The 24,550-nt window shown below is 60.7% G+C and overlaps 1 protein-coding gene and 2 long non-coding RNA genes across 3 annotated transcripts; 2 read left to right on the top strand and 1 right to left on the bottom strand.

The window, feature by feature from the left end:
* Nucleotides 1-382: 382 nt before the first annotated feature.
* Nucleotides 383-5,503, bottom strand: LOC118697067 (interleukin-12 receptor subunit beta-1-like). Its single transcript, XM_054517318.1, has 14 exons — nt 5,461-5,503; nt 5,012-5,129; nt 4,759-4,928; nt 4,526-4,674; nt 4,017-4,059; nt 3,801-3,899; nt 3,629-3,723; nt 3,022-3,550; nt 2,840-2,941; nt 1,976-2,116; nt 1,758-1,901; nt 1,526-1,622; nt 1,381-1,453; nt 383-1,266 (listed from the first exon to the last, which is right to left on the bottom strand). The coding sequence occupies exons 1-14, from the start codon at nt 5,501-5,503 to the stop codon at nt 871-873; spliced, it is 2,199 nt and encodes a 732-aa protein (XP_054373293.1). The 3' UTR covers nt 383-870.
* Nucleotides 5,504-8,630: 3,127 nt separating this feature from the next.
* LOC118696954 (uncharacterized) lies at nt 8,631-23,269 on the top strand. The gene is made up of 3 exons (XR_008508844.1): nt 8,631-8,719; nt 11,674-11,705; nt 23,196-23,269. It is a non-coding gene; the product is annotated as an uncharacterized LOC118696954 (long non-coding RNA).
* LOC129046597 (uncharacterized) lies at nt 23,264-24,455 on the top strand. Its single transcript, XR_008508843.1, has 3 exons — nt 23,264-23,285; nt 23,515-23,587; nt 23,766-24,455. It is a non-coding gene; the product is annotated as an uncharacterized LOC129046597 (long non-coding RNA).
* The last annotated feature ends 95 nt before the right edge of the window (nt 24,456-24,550 follow it).

Genomic DNA, 24,550 nt, shown 5'->3' with positions numbered 1-24,550 from the left:
AAAGGTTGAGGCTGGAAATTACGAGGCCAAAACCTGTCCTGGTGCAAAGCTGCATCCAGAAGCATCTCCTTCCGTGCCCTGGAAACCAGAAACCCCCCTGGCAGTGCCGGTGCCAGCCCGGCCTGGGCCCTTGGCATCCCACACAGACACTCTGCACTGCAGGGATCACCCCGTGCCCGTCCCCGCTGCTCCAGCCTTCGGCACCTCTTCTGCCTGGGGATCCCATCCTTCCTCATCCCTGATGTCTTGGTTTGGATAGACAGGAGTCTGCTAAGGAAGGCAGGAGCTTCCCCCGAAATGGAGAATGTGAACCCTCCCCACCCCTCCGAATTGCTATAAATTTTAAATTAAGGGGGCTTAATTTAAAAAAGGCAAACATGTGGAAGCAGGAAATAACAGTTCTTTAATAGGAAAAAAAAAGGATAAAATAAACAATGCAGTACACTAGAACAATGCTGCCAGTCAGAACACAACCTGACACCCTGTGTCCTCCTGCAGTGTCAGGGTGGTTCTGTTGCAGCAAGGGGGTCCTGTAGAGAAGGATGTGTTCTTCCTCTGAAGATCCAGTGGAAGAGGCAGCTGCTGTTCCTCTGGGGAATCCAGTGGAGAAAGCCGTGCTGGTGCCTCAAAACCTCTGGATTATATCCAGGTAGGAATGCTTGGCTCCTCCCTCTAGGCTCCCATCTCCCAGTGGGATGCTGTAGTTCTTATCAGCCATGCAGGGACATTCCATAGCTGTTATCAGCAGATGTCCCCTCCCGAGGGAGGTGTGAATGTGGTCACTCAGAGAGAGAGATGAGGCAAACTGCCCCATTGACAAAGGTAATCTGCCATACAGATGGTAATGGAAAACATCTTGCCTTGCAATCTTCAACACCTGATGATGATGGGCTTGTCGGAGATGAGCAGGGCAATGGGGATCAGCGGCTGATGCAGCCCCTGCCTTCCCTCCTCTTCCTCCTCCTCTTCCTCCTCTCCAGGTCGGTGCTCGGTGCAGCCGGTGCTGCCGGAGGGGGGAGATCCCACCGGGCTCAGCATCTCCTGCCTGCGGTAGGCGAAGGGCAGCTCCTCCCCGCAGCCCAGCGGGGACATCACCACTGTCACCGGCTTCTCCGTGGCAGGGCTGGGCTGTGACTCGTCGGGGGGCGGCACCGCACTCTGGCTGCCCGTGTCAGTCGTCTCCTCGCCCAGATTCTGCTCCATCAGCAGCAGCTCGGCAGGGCTGAACCTCTCTGAGGGCTCCAGGAGGCCTGTCCGGGGCTGGCCCTAAGGGTTGGGTGGGTTTGGGATGGGACATCCCGTGCCAGGGCTGTGCACGGGCATTTGGGGCTGTGGGATCTGCCCCTTCCTGCACCTTCCACCTCACCTGGCTCATCTCACCTGGTCGACTGAGAACTGGGTGGCTTTGGTGCCCACGGGCTTGGGAAGGGGTGGGAAGAAGAGGCGGCGAGCCCTGGGGAGGGAGTGCTTGGTGAGGGGGTGGGTGATGGTGGGGGTGGCTTTGGGGACGAGGGGACTCTGTCACCTCTTTTTGCTCAGGTGGTAGATGGCAGCTGCGGTGGGGACACCAAGCCAGATGCCCAGGTAGTTCAGGTTGCCTCTCCACAGTGCTCCCTGGGGACCTGAGGGTAGGCATGGCTGGGTGGGGGCATTCCTGCCCCAACAGGGGCACAGGAGACGTTTTGGGGTGATGGCAAGCATACAGTGGGGAGAGCAGCCCGTGGGGAGTGGGGAGGGCACGGGGTCTCAGCCATTACCCAGCGCCCTGGTCTGGAAGGGCCACCAAGCACTGCAGGTGCTCTCGCTGTCCTCTGTCACCTCCCAAACCCCCACCCTGTAGCCTGTGCCAGGCTGGAGGTTTTGGAGGGTGTAGTTTGATGCCGTGGCCTCCACTTCAGTGTCTGGGCAAACAAAACCCAATGTGGGGCAGTCTGGCACCTCCTCCTGCCCCAGGGGATCGCAGGGTGCCACTCACAGGTCACATTGTCCCCCTCGGCCATGTGGCACACGAGGTACTTGGCCAGCGCGCCGGGGCAGGCGGCCCGTGGGGACGGCTCCCAGCGGAGCATGGCCTCGCTGTCCCCGGTGCTGATGTTGAAGGGCACGTCCAGCGAATCTGTGGGCAATAAAAAACATTTTTTGGGGGGGGTTATTGCCGGGATTATTTCAGGAACGCCCCTTCTGGAGCGCAGCCAGGTGTGGATGCTCCGTGCTCAAATGCCCTGTGCCTGGATGCTCCGTGTTTGGATGCCCTGTGTTTGGATGCCCCATGTTTGGATGCCCCGTGCTTGGATGCCCCGTGTTTGGATGCCCCATGTTTGGATGCCCCGTGCTTGGATGCCCCGTGTTTGGATGCCCCATGTTTGGATGCCCCGTGCTTGGATGCTCCGTGTTTGGATGCCCCGTGTTTGGATGCCCCGTGTTTGGATGACCCGTGTTTGGATGCTCCATGTTTGGATGCCCCGTGTTTGGATGCCCCGTGTTTGGATGACCCGTGTTTGGATGCCCCGTGTTTGGATGCCCCGTGTTTGGATGACCCGTGTTTGGATGCCCCATGCCCGGATGCCCCGTGTTTGGATGCCCCATGTTTGGATGCCCCATGCCCGGATGCCCCATGCCTGGATGCCCCGTGTTTGGATGCTCCATGCCCGGATGCCCCGTGCCCAGATGCTCCATGCCCGGATGCCCCGTGCCCGGATGCCCCGTGTTTGGATGCCCTGTGTTTGGATGTCCCGTGTTTGGATGCTCCATGCCCAGATGCCCCGTGTTTGGAAGCTCCATTCTGGGATGCTCCGTGCCAGGACACTCCGTGCCCTGATGCCCCGTTCTCCACACTCACCGTTGCCGGTGTAGCGGTGCCACAGGGCGAAGGTGGCCCAGCCCCGCTCCGTGTCCCAGCCGTGCACGGCGAGGCGGTGACAGCCCCGCGCTCCCAGCGCTCCTGGAGGGACCGGGGATGCTGCTTAGACCCTCTGACCCCGGCTGGGGGGGGGACAGCGGGGTCTTGGGGCGCTCCCTTGCCTCTCTGCGGGTGGGTGCTGTTGGCAGGGAATTCCTGCTGGACGCAGACTCCCTGTTTCGGGGGCTCTGCCAGTGTCTGCTGCTCGAAGCAGAAAGCCTCGCCTGGCCACGGCGCTTCCCAGAGCGCAGTCACGGTGCTGCCGTCCACGCTGATCTCCTTGAAGCTGAGATCTGGTGATGAGAACCCCGTTATTTGGTGCAATACAACAATCTGGGATGAAACGGGGGATATTCGGGGTTGCTGGAAAAAAACAACGCCCTGAGGGCTGCCGGGGGAGCCGAGCATCTCTGGAGGGGCGGTACCTGCGTGCTGCTCTGCCGGCACACGGAGGTGCTGGGCTGGTCCACGCCCCGCGGCATTTTCGGCGGTCAGCAGGATCTCGTACTCCGCCCCGGAGAGGGTGAGGTTGTGCTCTGTCACCTCCCCGCCCAGCGCCACCGAGTGCTCCTCATCTGACTCTACACAGCCACACGCCACCATGGTGATGTCCAGCTTGTAGGTGACATCCTTTTGCTCCATGAGGACTGGCTGGGGAGGAAAAGAGGGTGACTCGGGGGGTGAAATGGTGGGGGACACCCAGGAAAGCCCCCAGAGACGCCACTGTACCTGCCAGCTCAGCCTCAGCACCCGCTGCCCGTCTCTCCCCAGTTTGCCCAGTTGATGGCTCAGCACCGGCCTCCTCAGGATTGCTGCAGGAGGAACAGGCCTGACTGAGCCACCAACATTTTTGGGAGCTGTTGGGATCACAGCAGGCTCCTCTGCTCTTCCTCACCCTCAGAGATGTTGCTGCTCCAGTCGCTCCAGTAGCTGCTCCAGTGGGGAAGTTTGTGCCGGAGCTGGACCACGAAGGTGCCATTGACCCCCAGGGCACAGGTCACTAGAGAGGGGTGGCAGGGTCAGCTCCCTCCTCCCTCCTCCTTTCCCCAGCTTTTGGCCATCACAGGCTGCTGGGGAGCACCCCCAGGACATGCTTAACCCCACAGGATAAACCAACCTGAGTTTTCTCCAGCTGTCAGCATCACTGTCTCACATGTCACCTGCAGAGAGAACCAGGCATGGAGACACCCTCCCAGTAAAACCAGTACTTTACTGGGACATCAGTGCTGCCCTGTGATCCCCAAACACCCCAGGGGCTGGGAGAGCCAAACAGTGCAGGGGACAGGGTTCCCCTCAATCCTGGGACCCTCCTGGCAGCAGCTGAGAGGGATGGAGGGTCCCCAGCTGTGACAGCTTCATGGGGACAAGCATCTGGATTTGATCCATTGTCGTCATTACTATAATCTGGGGTTTTGCCTGTGTAATCCCTGAGAATCCTGTTATGGGCAGCCGCAGGATCCCATGGCCAGAGGACAAGGCAGAGCTGATAACCCGGGGAAGCAGATGGGACACAGCTGGGTCTGGGGGGGGACAGTGACATCACTGAGCCCCCCCACTCCCCGGGCTGCCGTGGTGCTCCTGACTGTGCTGTCAGCCACTGCCAGCTCCAGCAAACAGCGTTTTTACCTGTGTCCAGCTGCTGTCTCCCACCTTCCAGAAGCGAGCCTCGTGCTGTGGTGGCTGCTTCAGGCTGTCACACTGCAGCTGTGGCACCCGCACCCTCAGCTGGCCACCAGTCTTGGAGAAGGACATCCCAGCGGGTAGATCCAGTTTGACTGGAAAGATGAGGTGGTTTCGGGTGGTTTTGGCAGTTTCCAGCGCCGGTGCTGGCTGCCAGCCCTGTCCCCTGGGGCACTCACCAGCCTCGTTGAGGTGCAGGGTGTGGTTGGGGGTCCTGCGGACCTGATCCCCCCAGCGTGCCTCCACCCAGGCCGTGGTGTTATCAAAGATGTACACTTGGCTGTGCGGGGGGATGTAGCTGGTGGCCGTGCCCGCCTCAAACCGCCTGCACAGCCTTTGCTTCTCAAAGCTGGGGAGGGAGCGGGCACAGGGTGGCACCCGGGGCTCATCCCGTGCGCTCCCCCTGCCCGCAGCGCTGCCCAACTCACTCACCAGAGGGTCAGGATGTAGGAGGTGCTGCCGGCGGGGCCGAGGGGCGGCCAGGAGCAGTGGAAAGGCTTGGAGGTGTTGCATTTCTTCCAGCAGGAGACGTCGTGGGCTGCCAGGGCGCCTGCGGGGCAGGGCAGTGCCTGGAGGCTCCTGCATCCCAACTCCATCCCGTGCGTGGGGGAGCAGTGGTGTGGCTGTTGCCTGCTTGCCGTGTTGCTCAAATGGGGAATCAGAGCAGCGGCACCGGCGATTGTCACCCCAAGCCCCCCGTGCTCCCCCTCCCCGGTGCCCCTCGCCCCAGCGGGGATTCACCATCTTTACTCCGTCCCTGCGGTTTTGGGTGAATATCTCCATCTCTCTCCGGGAGCTCCCCAGGTCTTATCGCCCCCGAATCGTTCATTGAAAGTCTTCTGAAGTTATCTCTCATCTCCCAGCACCGCAGGAGCACTTACCCTGCGCCAGCGCCGCCAGCACCGCCAGCAGCCAGCCCAGCATCGCCCACCGGGGCTGTGCCGCACCGGACCGGGGCTGTGCCGCACCGGACCGGGGCTGTGCCGCACCGGACCGGGGCTGTCCCACACCGGACCGGGGCTGTGCCACACCGGATCCGGGCTGTGCCGCACCGGATCAGGGCTGTCCCACACCGGACCGGGGCTGTGCCGCACCGGACCGGGGCTGTCCCACACCGGACCGGGGCTGTGCCGCACCGGATCAGGGCTGTCCCACACCGGATCGGGGCTGTCCCACACCGGATCGGGGCTGTCCTACACCGGATCCGGGCTCCGCTGCCCTTCCCGGCTCCCCAGTCCCCCCGCACCCCTCGCTGCCCCTCTCGGGCGTGGTGCTCAGCGCTGCTTCCCGCGCTTGGGGTTTCCTCTTCTGCCCAGAGCGTGCCGTTCCCAGGCGGGGCAGAGCCCTAGACGTGAGTGCATGCCCCACTTTTACCAAAAACAAAAGAGAAAGCGACCAAAATATCCCCCTTTTTTCGGCGGCACGGCTGCCGGGATGGGGCCGGCCCCGCGTGTCCCGGCCGCGCCATGTGCCAGAAGCGCAAGGTAAGCGAAAGATGAGTCTTGGGGGTTTTGGGTTGGTTTTGGTTTTTTTTCTTTTTTTTTCCCTTTTTTTTTTTCCTTGCACGCAGCCTGTTTCTGGTTGTGTAAAAAGCCAATCGCTTGTTTTTAAAATTTAAGAAGTTTAATAGTAATAAAATGGTTATAAAAAATGGGAATACAATTGGAGCAATAACAATTTGGACAATTTGGATTAGGACAATATGAGACAATAAATATAAAGAGTTACAGACGTCCGGGTACCTTTTTCTGGGCACCCGTTAACAAAGGATTAACCCTTTAAAACAACAGCCTGTTGCATATTCATACATCTCACATAAATTCCATTCAAACACAGGATTCTCTCTGGTCATCGTCAACTTCTTCCTCTGAATCCTAACAGTGCCTTCGAGGCGGGAAGAAGTTCGTTTCTTCTGATAAGAGAGCAATAAATTCTTTTCCTCTGAAAGATTTAGGTGTCCTGGGGCTGCTATCTCGCTGCGAGTCCTTTCTTTAAAAAAGTATCCTACATAGCATCGTTTCTATTTTTCATAACCTAAAATTCTTTAGGTTATACATTTTATACATTTTTTATACATTATAGGTTATACATTAGGTTATACATTTATACAAATTTTATACATTTTTTATACATTTTTTATACATTATAGGTTATACATTAGGTTATACATTTTATACAAATTTTATACTTTTTAAATACATTTTTTATACCCTAAAACTATATTTACCACACTACTTAAGAGAATTAATACAGCATTACTTTCTAACACAACAAATATAATATTCATTTTAATATTTGCAAAAAGCCAATCATACAATACACATTTTTCACACACCTGCTTCAGTGGGTCCAGAGGCTGGGCACAGAGTCACACTCACACTGCTGCTAATTCCAGCTCTAAGAACTACCTGGATATTTTGCCTTTTTATAGCAGAGTATCCCAGAATCAGAATATCCTGATCTGGATCCCTCAGGGATGATCAGTGCAGCCCCTGTCCCTGCACAGCCACCCCAACAACCCCACCCTGAGCATCCCTGAGAGCTCTTTTTAATATCTGCGAAAAGCCAATCATAAAATCCACATTTTCCACATGGTGCTCTGCCCGTAACGCAGTGAATCTCCAGGTTGGGATTCTCTGTTTTTTTGGGTTTTTTTTTTTGGGGGGGGGGGGGTCTGTTGTGTTTGTCCCCATTGTGAGAACAAAGCCCCAGTGAGGCAGGAGGTGGCACCGGGGCTGTGTGACGGGGCGGGTGACCCGGGATGGCGGAGCCGGGTGGCACCGAGGGCCGGGCACAGAGTGCCCTTGTTCCCGCAGAAAGCGGCTCCTTGTGTGTCCCTGCGCTGGGACAGCGTGGGCACGGCCGGCATCGGGGCACAGAGGCTCCCCTGGCACCTCCATGTGCCCTCCCTGTGTGTCCCCCTGTCCTGCCCAGGGTGGGGGGACACACCAAGCTGGGCCGTGCTGGGCTTTGCTGTGTGTGCAGACAGCAGGACTGGGCAGGACTGGGCTGTGCCACGCTGAACCATGTCAGGCTGTGCCAAGCTATGCCATGCTGGACCGTGCTGTGCCCTGCCATGCTGTGCTGCCCCAGGCCACACGCTCTGTGCTGCTCTGTGGCAACCAGACCTGACCTGGGCTGGAGCACACCAAGCTCCCAACCCCTGCTGTGCCAGCCCCAGGCCGTGCCCACGTCATCATCTGTGTGCCAGAGCTCTTGTGCTGGGCTGTGTCAAGCCAGAAAGGCTGTGCCAGGCCTGGGCTGTCCCATGCTGTGCTGTGCTGTGCCATGATGTGGCAGACTCTGCAGTGCCAGGATGTGCTGCAGTGCCAGGATGTGCTGGCAGACTCTGCCAACCCCATGATGTGCTATACTGTGCCATGCTGTGCCAGACTGTGCCACACTGGGCTGTACTGAGGCAGGCAGACTGTGCCAAACCCAGAACATACCATGCCCTGTGAGCCCCACACCCTGCCATGCCGTGCCAGCCCCATGCTACATGCTGTGCCAGCCCCATGTTGTGCCAGCCCTGTGCCATTTCAGCCCCATGCCATGTCAGCCTCATGCCTTCCTGTCTGATCTTGTGCTGTGTCATTCCAGCCCTGGGCCATGTGGGTCTCATGGCATGCTGTGCCATCCCATGCTGTGCCATCCCCTGCTGTGCCATGACCAGGCCATGCCAGCCCCATGCTGTGCTGTGCCACTTCATGCTGTGTTGCTCTGGTCCCATGCTGTGCCAGCCCTGGTCTGTGCCGTGCCAGCCCCGTGCTGTGCCAGCCCTATGCCGTGCCAGCCTCATACTGTGCCACACCAGCCCCGTGCCGTGCCAGCCCCTGCTATGCCAGCCCCGAGCCGTGCCATGCCAGCCCCGTGCCATGCCAGCCCCTGCTATGCCAGCCCCGTGCAGTGCCATGCCAGCCCCGTGCCGTGCCGTGCCGTTCCGTGCCAGCCGCGGGCTCGGCGCTGATGCGCGTTCCGGTGACGCGGCGGGGCCGCTGGGCGGCGCTCCGGGCGCACCGGCGGGGCGGACCGGGCGCACCGGGCGGAGCGGGCGCAGCGGGAGGCGGCGGCGGCGGCGGCGGCGGCGGCGGCGGCGCCGGGATGGACGAGCCCAGCATCCTGCGGCGTCGCGGCCTCCAGGTGAGCACCGGGCACCGGCACCGGCAGCGCGGGCGGGGGCGGGAGCGAGCGCGGGGAGCCCGGTCCCGGTGAAGCGGGGCTGGGGGCGCGGGGCTGCGAGGGGTGGGCGCTGCGGGGGCGCGGGGGGCGGGCGCTGGGGGTGGGAGGGGGGTGCTGTGGGTGAGGGGTGGGTGCTGGGGGTGAGGGGTGGGTGCTGGGGGTGACGGGGGCTGTTCCGGATGCGGCTCTGCGAGGGGTGGGCGCTCTGAGTTGGGAGGTGGGCGCTCCGGGGGTGGCTGTGCAGAGGGTGGGTGCCGGAGGGGAGCTGTGGGTGCCCTGGGTGAGTGTGAAGCGGGTGCTGCGTGTGCAAAGGTGGGTGCTGCGGGTGAGAGGGGGGTGCTGTGCGTGTGCCAGGGGTGGGTGCTGCCGGTGGGAGTTGGGTGCTCTGCGGGAGCGGGCGCTGCGTGCGGGAGTGGGGGGCTCTGCGTGGGGGTGTGGGAGAGCTGCGGGCTGTGGGTGACAGGTGGGTGCTGCGTGTGAGCAGGGTGGGACAGGAGCCGGGCACCCACCCGGGAGCCTGGCAGGGTCTGAGCCCCGGCTGTGCCATGGGGTGTTGGTGAGGGGTACCCAATGTGTGGGGGCTCCCTCCCGACGCCGGTTCGTGCCCAACCGCTGTGCCAGCCCCTCTCTGAGCCCCTCTCTTGCCTGGCATTCCCGGTCCCTTAGGCAGAGGGACACCCATCCTCCTGCCCATCCCGCAGGATCCCCGGTGCTCGCTGCCACGCTCGGAGGGTGATGATGCCCGGGGACCCCCCGGCTGGCAGAGCTGAGCGCTGAGCCGGATTTTCCGGGTGACCTGACGCCTCCATCCCCATCTGCAGTATCCGGGGGGCCCGGGCGGAGCTGTCGGCGCGGTTGGAGGATGGCACGGCGCTGCCTTCATCCGAGCTGGCAGCTCCGCGGGCAGCTGCGCTCCGCTGGGGGAGAGCCCTGTGCGGGAGCTGCCTCCCCGCGGCTGCCATGGACAGAGCCACGGCCGTGGGCTGCGGGGCTCGGGGCTCTGGTGTCGTTCCTGGCAGTCCCGGCAAGGGCAGAGCCGTGGGACCCGGCTGAGGGCCCGTGGCAGGAGGGGTGGGAAGGGGCTCCCAGCAGGGACTTAATCCCAAAGGGTTGAGCAGCAATGCTGTCCCCAGTGCTGTCCCAATGCCATCCCCGATGCTGTCCCCAATGCTGCCCCAATGTCATCCTTGATGCTGCCCCAATGCCATCCCTACTGCCATCCATTCCTGATGCCATCCTCAGTGCTGCCCCAATGCTGTCCCTGATGCCATCCCCAGTGCTGCCCCAATGCCATCCCTGATGCTGCCCCAATGCCATCCCTACTGCCATCCCTGATGCCATCCTGGTGCTGTCCTTAACGCTGCCCTCACAGAGATCAGCTGCAGGTTAATCCTGGCTCCCACTGAAGGGACAGGCACAGTGCTGGGCAGTGCTGGTGTGTCAGGCACCCTGTGGGTGCTGCCTCTGTGGCATTTCCCCCACAGGGGTCCTCAGGGCCACCAGGGGATGCTCTGGGTGTCCCTGGGGACACAGAATGGCTGGAGAGCCCCTGGCAGTGAAGGGTGTTGGCTTCTCTGAGCACTGGCACCCAGAGATGGCTGTGGGTGAGCACAGGGGACAGTCCCCTGTCCCGCTGTTCCATCTGAGCAGTAAAACCCCCAGCATGACCCCCCCTCTGCCCCTTGCAGTGTGGCTGGTGCCAGCAGGGCTGGCTGAGGCTGCTGGGGGCTCCTTCTCCATGTCAGGACCCCAAATCCCCTCACCCTGCCCGGGCCTGGGGTCAGCCTGTGCTGGGTGCACAGGGCCACCCACACCCACGCCCTGTCCCCGTCCCTGCACCCACAGACGTGTCCCATTGCCCCCCGGGGCAGACAGGCACCCGTGGGCCCCGGGGCTGCCTGTCCCTGTGCACCCAGGCATGATGTCACCCGTTGCCATGGCAATGCTGCTGCATCACTGTGTTGCAGCGCGCCCCAATCCCGGGATTTCCATCCACAGGGGCTGCGTGGCGTGGGCAGCAGGATGGGGCACGGCTACCCCGGGCTTTGGTGGGTGGGTGGGTGCTGATGGGGGCCCCCCCACATGGGTGGCAGCAGCTCCAGCCCGCAGGGAGCTCAGTGCCTGTGCCCAAAATGGGTCTGGGCTGCTCAGGGGTACAGGAACAGGGCAATGATGGGGCATTAACCAGAACCTGCTGCTGCCACACGTCCCTGCATCCCAGGGTGTGTCAGGGCACACATCAGCCTGTCCACGTTGTGTGCTGGCAGAATCTGTGACACTCTGTGGGGTGACAGGTGGCACACGGGTGGGGACAGTGCTGGAGCAGGACGGTGCCCAGCACACCAGGAGGATGGCACTGGCATGGGTTCCTGTCCCCAGCTGCCCTTTGGCCCTTTGCACCACCTGTGAGCAAACAGCTCTCACAAGAAATATTCCCAGAGGCTGGAAAAATAAATAACCCAGGGGCTGCTGGCTGCTTCCCACCCCTGGGCCAGGGGGACGAGGTGGGGGACAAGGTGAAGCACTGGGCACATGGGTGCTGCTCCCACTGCACCACCCTCGTGCCATCGCTCCTGGGCCTGGCCATGGGACCAGCAGCCCTGGGGACACTGGGAGATGTCCTCTTGTGCTGGCCTGGGGTGATTTGTCACCCTCACCCTGGGCACTGCGAGTGGGGATGGATCCTGTGGTGACAGTGTGTGGCAGTGGGGGTGCTGCCCGGTGTTATGGGGTGGCTGGCAGGGGTGGCAGGTGGCACCCTGGGTCCTGCCAGGTGTTATGGGGTGTCTGGCAGGGCTGGCAGGTGGCACCCTCGGTCCTGCCAGGTGTTATGGGGTGGCTGGCAGGGCTGGCAGGTGGCACCCCCGACCCCCAGGGCCACGCTCTGACCCCACCTCGTGCTTGTCTCGTTGCAGAAGGAGCTGAGCCTGCCGCGCCGAGGAAGAGCGTAAGTTCTGGGCTGGGCCACACGGGGCAGGGGTGGTGTCACCGGGAGGGTCACACCTGGGGACACAGCACTGCCACCGTGCTGTTGGATGGCTGCAGGGACGGCTGTTGAATGGCACCAGGCAGGGATGGCTGTTGAATGGCACCAGGGATTGTTGTCCCCAAATCTGGAGTGGCATCATTATGTTCTATGGCACTGGAGGGACCTGATTGTGCATCTCTTGGGGTGTACTGGGATGTGCTGGGGTTAACTGGGGTGTACTGGGGTTAACTGGGGTGTACTGGGGTGTTTGTGCTCTGCTGTAAGTGTGTTGAGGTTCTAAGCAGTACTGGGGTATACTGGGGTGTACTGGGGTGTATTGGGGTGCTCTGACCAGTCCTGGGGTGTACTGGGCTACACTGGAGTGTGGTGGGAGCTGCCGCAGAGCTGCCCTGGGTGTTTATGCCGGGGCTGCGCTGGGGATGCACGGCAGGAGCGCCGGGGCGGTGTTAGGGATGCGCTGCAGCCATACCGGCACGGTTGGGGCCGTACCGGGGCCGTACCGGGGCCGTACCGGGGCTGTGCTGGCATTGCGGTGCCTCAGCAGCGGCACAGCCCGGGAGCGCTCCGGATCGGGGCCGCCGCTGGAGCGGGTCGGGTGCGCGGGGGGCCGGGGGTTCCGTGCCGTTCCGTACCGTGCTGTACCGTGCCGTTCCGTTCCGTGCCGTTCCGTACCGTGCCGTTCCGTTCCGTTCCGTTCCGTGCTGTTCCGTGCCGTGCCGCGGGGGCGGGCCCGGGCCCGGCGGGCCGAGCAGGGAGCCCCGTCGGGGCCGCCGGTGCCGCCCGCCCCGGGAGCCGCCCAGCGCGGGGGCCGCCGGTGCGGCGGGAGCGGAGCGGGAGCGGAGCGGGAGCGGTGGCGGCGGTGGCGGAGGGATGAAGTCGCGTCGGGACAGGCTGAAGATCCCTTCGCTGACCTTGGAGTGAGTCGGAGCCGGGGCGGGGCGCGTCCGGTACCGGCACCGGCACCGGCACCGGCACCGGCACCGGCACCGGCACCGGCACCGGCACCGGCACCGGCACCGGCACCGGGGAGGGCGGCGGGACCCCGGGCCATCCCCGTGCCGCTGTTTCCCTGTCCCGACCCGGCCCCACCCCGCTCCACTCCTGTCCCGCCGGTCCTGGTCCTTCCTCGGACCCTGCCGGTGACAGCCACGCCAGAGCACCCGCTGGATTCCCACCCTCAGCCCCTGCAGTGTCCCCGCTGCCCTCTGCGCTCCCCCTCCAGCTCTGCCTCACTTTCCCTGCCTGATCCCCGTCCCCAGCCCTGTCCCCTCCGCTCTGGGTCCCCACGGGGCCACCCCCAGCGCCGCCCATCAGCGCTGAGCCCGCGCCGGCTCGTCTTGCCTTGCAGTTTGTCTCCGAGCAGCCAGAGCCCGACGCTGCTGAGCCCCTGCAGCCCCTGCAGCCCCTGCAGCCCCTTCCTAACCCCGCACCCCTGGAGGTAAGGCCCCCCCAAACCCTCCCTGGGAACCGCCTGCTCCAGGGAATGAGGGGGGAGAGGTGGAGATGGGGACAGAGAGGAGGGTCCCCTCCATCAGGGATGTCCTGGGGCACCCCAAAGGGGCACGGCTGTCTTTGGTGGGACACATGGGGTGATGTGGTTGGGGTCTGTGCCAAGCCCTGCACACCCCAAAAGCAGCCTGGCTGCGCTGCTGGCTTTGTTCTGCCGCTGGCTGCTCCATTTTGGGGATGTTGTGACAGCAGCTCAGGCTCTGAGCGCCCCAGTTGTGAAGGGGGATTTCAAGAACGGACCAGGGCACCGTGATGGGAGCAGGGTGGGACTGGGGATGGCGCCTCCTTTGTCACCTTTTCTGCTCCGCCACGTGTCGCAGGTGAGGAGGGGCTGCTCCGGGGGTGGATTCCCCCCTCTACTCCGCCCTCTACCCTCGCCCAAATGCCCCAAGCCCCGCAGGTGGAGGCGGTGGCCGTGCCCTGTGCCCGGGGACAAGGTGCACCAGCTGTGCTGGCACTGCGGTCACAGCCCGCCCTGTGCCCCGTGGCACCCGCGGCACGGAGCTGCACCTGCCCGGCACCAGGTGCCTCCGTCCGGTCCGTCCGTCCGTCCGTCCGTCCGTCTGTCTGCCGGGGAGAGCACTTGGTGGCAGCTCTGGCGCTGCTCAGCAACAGCAGAGCCATTTGTGGGCAGGAGGGCAGGGGCTGCCTGTGCCCTGGTGTGCCCTGGTGTGCCCAGGTGTGCCCTGGTGTGCCCTGGTGTGCCCAGGTGTGCCCTGCCTGTGCCCAGGTGTGCCCTGGTGTGCCCTGCCTGTGCCCAGGTGTGCCCAGGTGTGCCATGCCTGTGCCCAGGTGTGCCCAGGTGTGCCCAGGTGTGCCCTACCTGTGCCCAGGTGTGCCCTGGTGTGCCCTGGTGTGCCCAGGTGTGCCCTGGTGTGCCCTGCCTGTGCCCAGGTGTGCCCTGCCTGCCCACGGGGCCCTGTCTCTGCCCTGTCTCTGCCCTGCCTGTGCCCTGCTGCTGGCATTCTCTGCCAGCCCTGCCTGGCCCCCCCTTGCCCATGTGTGGGAAAACCAGCCTGGCCTTGTGAGTGCTCAGCAAGGCCTGGAGGAGTTTTTGGGGTGCTGATGGGTGACAAGGAGGGGGATGAGGATGGGGTCAAGGACGGGCACCAGTCTGTGCTGGTGTCTCAAGGCTTCTGGGCAGGCCCTGAGGGGAAATGTGCTGACCCCTGCCCAACCCAGCAGCACCAGGGCTCCAGGCTGTGGCCCTGGTGAGTGTGGCAGTGCCACCCCACCCAGCTCGGGGGGTTCTGGTGGCCCTGGTGTGCAGGAGGGGGGTGTCACTGGCCCTGAGCTGGCATCTCCCTGGCTGAACTGGGGGTGGGAGGTTGCAGGGCACAGCCAGGACCCTGTGGGTGCCCTCAGAGGGCACATCCCATGGCTGGCAGGGGGGTCCCAGGAACCCCCAGGCTTTGGGGCTGCCCCCAGTGCCTTAGGGGCTGCTGTTTGTGCCCCTGGAAGGCATCAGGAGCAGTTGTTGAATCTCCATGGTAATCCTGACCCCATTTTGGGGTGCTGCCCTGCCTCTATGGTAACCTGAAGCCCATTTTGGGGTCCTGCCCCATCTCTGGGCTAACCCTGACCCCATTTTTGGGTGCTGCCCTGCCTCTATGGCAACCCCAATCTCCTCTTGGGGTGCTGCCCCACCTCCAGCCCAACCCTGACCCTATTTTGGGGTGCTGCCCTGCCTCTATGGTAACCTGAAGCCCATTTTGTGGTGCTGCCCCATCTCTGGGCTAACCCTGACCCCATCTTGGGGTGCTGCCCCACCTCCAGCCCAACCCTGACCTTATTTTGGGGTGATGCCCCATCCCCACCGTAACCCCGACCCCATTTTTGCGCCGCTGCCTCCTTCCCGCGGTAACCCCCCCCACCCCCACTTCCTGTCCTTTTTGGGGGGTGATCCCCCCCCATCTCCATGGCAACCCCGACCCCGTTTCGGGGCGCTGCCCGTTTCCATGGTAACCCCGTCGCCGCCGGGCGGGAAGGGGCGGGAGGCGGCAGCGAGAGGCGGCGGCGGCAGCGGCGGGAGCCCGGCCCCGCTCCCGGCCCCGCTCCCGGCCCCGCTCCCGGCCTCGCTCCGGGCCCCGCACGGTCCCGGGGGCGCCGCTCGGTGCCGGGGGAGCCGCTGGGTACCGGGAGAGCGCGGCCGGGGCCGCGATGTCGGACCCGAGCTGCTGGGGAGCCGCCCCGCCCGGTTACCGGGGCCAGCGGGCGGCCGGAGCCCTCCTGCAGCGCTCCAAGAGGTACCGGCGGCCCAACCGGCACCGGGGCACCGGCGACAGGGGATCGGGATGGGAGCGGAACCGGGCTCCTGGTTTGGGAGGGTGATCGGGGTCCATGGTTTGGGGGGGGGTTCAGCAGGGCGTGATCGGGGTCTGTGGTTTGGGGGGGTGATTGGGGTGCACGGTTAGGGGGGTTCAGAGGGGGTGATCGGGGTCCGTGGTTTGGGGGGGGTCAATGGGGGATGTACCGGGGTTCGTGGTTTGGGGGGGGGGTCACAGGGAGGGATTGGGGTGCGTGGTTTAGGGGGTTCAGAGGGGATGATTGGGGTCCGTGGTTTGGGGGGGTTCACCGAGGATGATTGGGGTCCATGGTTTGGGGGGTACAGCGGGGGACACACCGGGTCCGTGGTTTGGGGGGGTGATCGGGGTCCGTGGTTTGGGGGGGTTCACCAGGGGTGATCGGGGTGCGTGATTTGGGGGTACAGGACACGCCACCGTGCCTGGGGGGTGGGTGCTGGTGTGCGTGACTGGGCGGGGGGGATGCGGGGATGTGTCTTTGCTCTCGTGGTGTGTGGGTTTGGGGGTCCCCACACGGTGGGGGCTGTGGGTTTGGGGGATGGAGCAGAGTGCATGGTCTGGAGGGGGGCCACGTGTGGGGTTTGGGGTGGTGTTTTAGCACATGGGGGGCACAGTGGGGTGTGTGGTTTAGGGGGTCTGTGTGCACCGTGGGATGCTTGGTTTGGGAGGGGCAGCGATGCGTGGGGAGGTGGGCACCAGGCTGTGAGATCTGGGGGGGCTGTGCATGAGGGTGTGCGGTTTTTGGGGGGATCTCAGCACTGGGGGTTTTGAAGGGGCTCTGCACCACAGCTGCATCTTTTTGGGGGGGTGATGAGCAGTGAGGCAACACCCTCCAGATCCCCAGTGTGGCAGGGTGGGGTGGTTGGGACCCCAGTGCCACAGGGGATGTGGGGTTTAGGGTCCCAGGGCGTTAGGGGATGTTTTGGGGTGCTCTGTGCCCATCCTTGGTGTGTGTGGGTTTGGCAGGGGGGTAGGTTTATGTGTTAGAGGGGGGTCACACCCTTGTGACCCCCCGTGCCAAGGTGGACACTGCTGATGGGATGGATCCCATGTGGCACAGGCAGGGTGAGGGTCCCCAGGGTGCCTGAAGGGGTGGGAAGGGGCCAGAACTCCCACCCCCTTTGTTAGGGGGCAGTTAGCAGGGCTGGGGGATGCACAAATGGGGTGCAGTGGGGCTGCCCCATCTCCCCAGCTGCAAGGCCAGGCCTGACCCAGGCAGGCAGGTGGGACACGTCCCCAGGGAGGGGGACAGGAGGTGCAGAGCACCCGCAGAGCCCCCCAGGTGTGGGTGCTGGAGGCTGGGAGCTCCCCCCAGCAGGTTTGGGGTGCTGCAGCTGGGCCAGGCATCAAACCCTGGCGAGGCTTTGTGTGCCTGAGGTGTTTGATGGCTGCGGAGGCAGAGCAGAGAGGTTCCCATTGTTGCTGTCTCTCAGAGTCACTGTGAGCTGGCACAAAGCAGCACGGTTGCTTAGCAAAGGTATCCATCCCATCCCATCCCATCCCAGGCTCACCTGGGCTGTGGGAATTCCTGCTCCCAGCGCACGAGGACGGGCAAAAAGGGCCTTTAATAATTAAGAAAAGACGTTGGATGGGGTTTTCCAAGCTGGGATGGCTAAGCTGGGGGGGCTCTGGGGGAGATGTGTAATTGGAAAGATGATCTAGGCAGTCATCTGTCTCCAGCTGAGCATGATGAGGCTGTAATTCTCGTGAAGGGCAGAGGATTTGCTCTTCTTTCATTGGTATTCCTAGAATCCACGGTGAGGACCCGCTCTGGCCTATTTAACAGAAAGCATATGATGTTATTTAGTGGGATTAAGAGGTTTGAAGGATCCTAATTTCCCGTGGGGGATGTGGAGATGGCCGGTGCAGGGCAGAGGAGGCGGTGGCTCGATGCTGACAGGGTTCTCCTTCTCCATGGATGGCTGTTCTCACCCCAATCAGCACAGGAGCACAGCCCAGCAAAGCTAACAGGTACAATTCCCTCCCCAGCACCGGGAACCCGCGGAGCAGGGACGGGCAGGGACGCACCCCAGGGTGCTGGGCAGGTTCTCCAGGCTTTTTGTGCAGTGCAAAGAAATAAATAAATCTATACCTGTTAGGAGTGTCAGGGGTTGGATGGTTGGGACGGACAGAGACGAGAGATCTCTGCAGCCAGGTCGTGGAATTTGAGGTTTATTGCAAAGGGCCTGGGTGCAGGGCCCTGCTGGGAGCTGCCAGGCACAGCTCAGAGCAGGACTGAGAGAAGAGAGGGGCAGAGAGGATGAGCGGGTGAGAGAGTAAGAGGGTAAGAGAGCAAAAGCATAAGAGAGTAAAAGGGTAAGAGCATAGAAAAGTAAGAGAGCAAAGTTCCTGTTACAATACAATAAATCTTCTTCTGTGTTGAATATTCTGATTCTCACTAACCAATCTAGTACAAGATACAAATCCTACAGCATTTCCATACAGCCTATAAGAATCATTACATTACCATACTGTGCTACATTTTAAACCCTAAAAACTCCTCTTTGGGCCCCTTCTGCCAAGCTGGCAGGGTCTGCTCTGAGCCTTGGCCTGTCTGCAAGCAGAGGGTGTTGTTCCATCAAAAGGGGATCACCTTCAGCTGGCCATGCCATTGTTTTCCAGTTGTTCAGTAACTGAGGGATCTCAAAGCTTGCTTTCATTTCAATCTCGCTTATAGTTTCTATATTCTCAAAATCTTTTGCTGACAATCATATTTATAAGGCTTTCCTGTTTCATCTTCCCCAACATACACCCAACTTGTTACCCTGTGATTCCCTTTGAGGATTTAGGATTTTGCTCTTGGATGTTGCTTGGTGCTCCTGGGTGGGTTCATAGGAGCAGCCATGGTGCTTTAGGCTGGGGTGGGATGAGGGTGTGATGGGGTCTGTGCCATCCAGCATGTTCCATTTCACTGTCCAGACCCTGGTTCTCATCCCAGCCCCATTCCAACCCTGTCCCAGCCCCTTCCCTGGAGGCAGCAGAGTTCAGCACTGTCACAAGTCATGGAGGACAAATGTCATGAAGAAACTTGGGATGCAGCTGCTTGGTTCAGCGGGTTTCAAACTTAAACATGAATTTATCCCACTGGAAAGCAATTTTTTTTCCAGGACGTGGTGATCCATGGCACCTCCCCAAATCTCCAGGCACATTGGAGCTGTTGGGGGGTACGGAGCCAGCAGGGGAGGGAGCTGGGAGCACAGACACAGACACGTGCTCTCGGTCACGCAGCAGCAGCGGAGCCGCCTGCTCTGCCCTTTGAGATTGTGCCTGCTCCCTTATCACCGTCAGACCCTGCCCTGCTCCCTCCACCCCACACCCACTTTGTCCCAAACTGGTTCTTTTCTGCCTCGGATTCCCCTGCCCGCAGCGCCCGGCACATCTGCCCCACGGTGCTGGGATGTCCTGGCAAGTTTAGGGACAGATCCCATGGGGGAACAGCGGGAGCTGCAGCCCCTTTGTGCTTTTCCCTGCCTCACCCTCTGTGTTCCACAGCTCTGGCCCTGAGCCACCCATCCCCGCTCGCCCAGCTCCTGGCAGAGCCTGTGCCAGCTGAGCATTGTGTGTGCAGAGCATCCCGGGAGCTGCTCACGGTACCAGCCCCAGCTCAGGGAGTGCTTGGACAGCACCCTCAGGCCCAGAGTGATGTCTGTGCAGGGCCAGGAGTTGGGCTGGATGATCCTTGTGGATCCTGGACAGCACCCTCAGGCCCGGAGTGATGTCTGTGCAGGGCCAGGAGTTGGGCTGGATGATCCTTGTGGATCCTGGACAGCACCCTCAGGCCCGGAGTGATGTCTGTGCAGGGCCAGGAGTTGGGCTGGATGATCCTTGTGGATCCCTTCCCACTTCAGGGTATTCTGGGATCCAGAGGAGCTGCCAGGTTCTGCTCCATCTCCTGCCCCTGCACATCCCATGCCAAGGCCGGGCGCTGCTGCGGTGCCGGTTCCTCCTCCCAATGTCTGACACACGATTTTACCCCAGGCTTTGGGGTCACACAGGCTGTCACACACTTTCCATACCCCTTGAAACAACTTCTGGATGGCAGCAGCAGCGCCACGGCCAAGGCAGCCTCAGCCTGAGCGGTGCTGACAGCGATTTTCCACTCCATTTTTGGTACCAAACGCGCAGTGAGGTGATGGAGGCAGAGCGGGCAGCAGCCCCAGCAGTTGTGTGTGCCCCCGGGGCTGGTTTGTAGCCCGAGGTTTCCGTGCTGGAAGGATGGGAAGCAGCTGGAGATGATGTGTCAGGCGGAGGGGGGGTGACAGTGGCGCAAGATGGTTGTGGGAGCGAGGGTGGAGCGCGCGGAAACAGGAAACGCCGGCCCCGCTCTGTGTCACCTTACGGGAACTTGCTTCACTAAAGGTTTGTTTTCACTTCCAAAATGAAAGCCAGGGAGGAGAGGTGAGCACCTCACCCCCCCCAGACTGTCCCCTCTGAGTTCACAGAGGCCATGCCCGTGGCAGGGATGGCAGTGGAGCAGTGTCAGAGCTCTTTGCTGGCTCCTAAACCTCTTCCTGTGGGCTCCTAAACCTCTTCCTGTGCCACTGTGGTGCCGGGGCAGGGCTGCTCACCCTGCCTCAGTTTCCCATCCGGCACACGGGGCCCAGGCTGTGGGTTCTGGCTGAGAGTTTGCAGCTCTGCTTGGGGTTCAAGCCTGTGTTTATGTGAGAAAATGAAACACTGGAGGCAGGAAAGAGAGTAGGGTTAGATGGGGTGTTGGGAAGGAATCCTCCCTGTGAGGGCAGTGAGGCCCTGGCACAGGGTGCCCAGAGCAGCTGGGGCTGCCCCTGGATCCCTGGCAGTGCCCAAGGCCAGGCTGGACAGGGCTTGGAGCAGCCTGGAATGGTGGCAGGCATCCCTGCCCGTGGCAGGATGAAGTGATCTTAAAGTTCCCTCCCAACCCCAACCATTCTGGGATTCCGGGATTCCAGGAAGGGGAAAATAGGGAGGGGAAGGTTTCTGTCTGTCTCTCCTCAACATCTCAGCTCAGCCCAGGTGCTGAGAGGGAGCCTCTGAGCCCTCCAGGGTCACTGCAGCTCCAGGTGAGCTCAGAGCAGTCACAGGATGTGTGTCCTGGGGGACACCCAGAGACCCCTCATCCTGATGTAGAGGAGGGGTTCGGGGGCCCCAAGGACCTTCCCTGGTGGCCAAGACCTTCAAAAGAGTTGAGGCTCCTGGTTTTAGCTCCACTAAAACCAGAGCAGGAGGAGCTCTGCAGGGAGAGATGCCAGAGGATGAGGGGGGCTGGATGCCAGGTGTGCAGCTCTGTCCATGTGTGTGCAGCTCTGACCATGCGTGTGCAGCTCTGTCCATGTGTCTGGAGCTCTGTCCATGTGTGTGCAGCTCTGACCATGTGTGTGCAGCTCTGTCCATGTGTCTGAAGCTCTGTCCATGTGTGTGCAGCTCTGTCCATGTGTCTGGATTCTGTCCATGTGTCTGAAGCTCTGTCCATGTGTGTGCAGCTCTGACCATGTGTCTGAAGCTCTGTCCATGTCTGTGCAGCTCTGTCCATGGGTGTGCAGCTCTGTCCATGTGTGTGCAGCTCTGTCCATGTTGTGCAGCTCTGTCCATGCATGTGTAGCTCTGTCCATCTGTGTGTAGCTCTGTCCATGTGTCTGAAGCTCTTTCCATGTGTGTGTAGCTCTGTCCATGTGTGTGCAGCTCTGTCCATGTGTCTGGAGTTCTGTCCATGTGTCTGAAGCTCTGTCCATGTGTGTGCAGCTCTGTCCATGTGTGTGCAGCTCTGACCATGTGTTTGGAACTCTGTCCATGTGTCTGGAGTTCTGTCCATGTGTCTGGAGCTCTGTTCATGCATATGGAGCTCTGTCCATGTGTTTGGAATTCTGTCCATGTTTCTGGAGCTCTGTCCATGTGTCTGGAGCTCTGTCCATCTGTGTGGAGCCTCTCCATATGTGTGCAGCTCTGTCCATCTGTGTGAAGCTCTGTCCATGTCTGGAGCTCTGTCCATCTGTGTAGAGCTCTGTCCATGTGTATGCAGCTCTGTCCCTGCATGTCTAGCTCTGTCCATGTGTCTGAGCTCTGTCCATCTGTGGGAGCTCTGTCCATGCATGTGTAGCTCTGTCCATGCATGTGTAGCTCTGTCCATGTATCTGGAGCTCTGTCCATGTGTCTGGAGCTCTGTCCATCTGTGTGTAGCTCTGTCCATGCATGTGTAGCTCTGTCCATGTATCTGGAGCTCTGTCCATCTGTGGGGAGCTCTGTCCATGCATGTGTAGCTCTGTCCATCTGTGGGGAGCTCTGTCCATGCATGTGTAGCTCTGTCCATGTGTCTGGAGCTCTGTCCATCTGTGGGGAGCTCTGTCCATGCATGTGTAGCTCTGTCCATGCATGTGTAGCTCTGTCCATCTGTTTGGAACACTGTCCATGTGTCTGGAGCTCTGACCACACCTTGGCTGTCCATCAGTGTCTTGCACACCCACCTGGAGGTACCTGTTGTGAATCACTGTCCTTTACACCCTGGCTGCCCCATCTGCCACTCCCTTCTGGTTTTGGGATCCGTGGAGGATTCCCTCTCTTCCAGCTCACCCCCGGGCTGCTGTGGGTGTTTGTGGCTGTGGGGTGATGTTAAAAGCTGTCCTTTAATTAGCAGCATCTCTGTGGGTTCCTGTTCCCAGCTGGGTGAGGAAACTCAGTGTCTTTGAGGAGTCTGCAGCCTGAGGAAGCGGAAATAGGGGAAGGGGAGGCTCCTCCTCGTGCCTGAGCCTCTGCTCTGGGCTGTGGATATTTGCAGTTTCCTCTTGGCAGAGTGGAGGAGAACTTAAATGAGCCCATAGTGCTTTAAATGGGGTTGAAATGTGGGGTACAACAAGAGTGGGGAGCAGCAGTGGGAATTTTTGAGGCTGAGCCACTCTTGCAAGGCAGCCTTTCCTTGGAAAGGAAAACCAAAATTCCTGTGAGGATGCAAACCTTGTGAGCTGGGAGGGGGGGAGTGGAGACTGGGATGTGAAGATCCAGTACTTGTGGATGTGGCCTTGCAGAGATGCTCTGTGGGATGCTGGGCTGTGGTGCCAGGATGGGATTTTTGGGGAGTTTTGGGGTCTCAGGGTGCTGGTGCTGCTTTTCACCTGGTGCTGGTGCACGTGGCTCCCTCCTGCTGCCAGACAGGGGCAAAATTTCCACAAATTCCCAGAGACTCTGCAGTCTCAGGGGGTTGGGATTGTCCTCTCTGCTGTGACACGGGGACCACCAAGGGCAGGGGGATTTATGGAACTGGGGGCATTTTCCATGCACTGGAGCAGGTCAGGTTGTGGCTGCTTGGCATTTCCACTGCTTCCTCCTCCTTTTACATCCCTTTTTCTATTCCTGCCTGGGGCTCTTGCCCAAGGGGCCTCCTGCCTCTGCCTTCCCCAGCAAGACAAAACCAGAAGTGGACCTTGTTGGGACAGTTCTTTGTTAAAAATAGCCCTGTCTGCCCCTCTCCAGCAGCACTGGGCCTGGGCATGGATCTTCCCTGTGGCAGGAGATCTGTAATCAGTGGGGTGACAGCAGCCGTGTTCCCTGGCACAGGAATTCATGTGCAAGCAGATATTTATGTGCCTGAGCCCATCCAGCTCTGGCTGCCATGGATTCCCTAAATTTTTTTAATTTCCTAAATTAATTCCCTCTCTTTCTTCCCCAGTTGCCGAAGCAGCAACAGGAAGAGTTTAGTGGTGGGCACCCCCTCTCCGACCCTCTCACGGCCTCTCTCCCCCCCTCTCCGTGCCAACAGGTAAGGGATTATCCCAGTGGATGCTTCAGCATCTCCCAAAATTACCCAAATATTTCGCAGGGCTTCAGCACCTTGTTAGCAGCAATGGACTGGCTCCAGGTGCCTTTCCCAGGGGGGAAATAGGTTGGGAAGTGACTTGAATACTTTGCCCTGAAGGAGCAGCCTGGAGCACTCTGGACGTTGTGCTGGGGTGGGTTTTGGGATGAATTTCCCCCCTTTCTCCCTGCAGCTGGGAGCAGCCCCTTGGACAGCCCACGGAACTTCTCTGCCAGCACCTCCATCAACTTCCCCTTTGCTCGCAGGTGAGCTCCCAGCCCCAGCCCCAGAGCAGTAAATATTCACTTGTAAAGATCATTCCCCCTCCAGGGAACTGTTCTGTGGATCTCAAGTGACTCGTTTTGCTTTTATTTTTGCTTTTCTTCTCTGCCTGCTTTCTGGCCTGGTGCTGTTTCCTCTTCCATGTTCCTCTCACCACCCCAGCCATGCTCCTCGGACTGACAGGCAAGTACCAGGGATGGGCATGGGCTGCATTTTGGGCAGGTGTCTGCTCCACATCATCAGGGACCTTCTTTTCTAAGTGTTCAAGGCCAAGCTGGACAGGACTTGGAGCAATCTGGTGGAGTGGAAGTTGTCTCTGCACATGGCAGGGAGTGGGAATGGGTCTCTGAGGTCCTTTCCAATGCAAGCCCATTGGGACTCTGTGATTCTTTGTTTGCATCTCTGTGTGGGGAATTTTGCACCAGGACTGGGCTCCCTGCAGCTCTGGGAGCAGAAATATCTCTGTTCCCATGGCTGGGTGTTCAGGCCCATCTCAGACTCCTGCTGGATTTTCAGAGGATGTCCAGGGATCTCTCATCCAGGTCCCCACAGAGGCAGATCCTGCTGCATACCCTCCCCTGTTTAACTAATTAATTAATTACACATGGAGGGCGGGTGGCAGATTTTAACCCATCGATTGTCATTGGAAACAAGCCTGAGGCTGGTTTGCACTCTTGTAACAGAGGGAGCAGCCAGGCTGTGGGGTCAGGAGTTTGCTGGAGCTGGATGTGGCTCCCTGCCAGCTCCTGCTGTCCTTGACCCCACAAGGGAAATGGCAGTGGGAGGTGAAGGGCCTTGTCCTGACCTGGATGTGTCCCCATCCCTTGGAAACATCTCCAAGAGGAAGCATTCGCCTGCGTATGAGCAGTTCCCTTCCTGTTTATGGCCAGGCTCTGCTCCACCTGGCTCCTGCTGTCTCAGGATGAGTCTTTGGGAATCCCAGTTCC

This window comes from Molothrus ater, chromosome 26 (genome assembly GCF_012460135.2).
Source record: "Molothrus ater isolate BHLD 08-10-18 breed brown headed cowbird chromosome 26, BPBGC_Mater_1.1, whole genome shotgun sequence".
Taxonomy (NCBI): Eukaryota; Metazoa; Chordata; class Aves; order Passeriformes; family Icteridae; genus Molothrus; species Molothrus ater.
Note: the sequence above shows the minus strand (reverse complement) of the source record. Positions and strands in the feature narration are given on the sequence as shown.

Bases quoted from the DNA above. Each gene is read 5' to 3' on its own strand.
- LOC118697067 (XM_054517318.1), bottom strand. From the start codon at position 5,503: ATGCTGGGCTGGCTGCTGGCGGTGCTGGCGGCGCTGGCGCAGG. The intron at 5,130-5,460 runs GTAAGTGCTCCT...CCTGCCCCGCAG, and splicing joins GCTGGCGGCGCTGGCGCAGG to GCGCCCTGGCAGCCCACGAC. The intron at 4,675-4,758 runs GTGAGTGCCCCA...TCATCTTTCCAG, and splicing joins CCTGCACCTCAACGAGGCTG to TCAAACTGGATCTACCCGCT.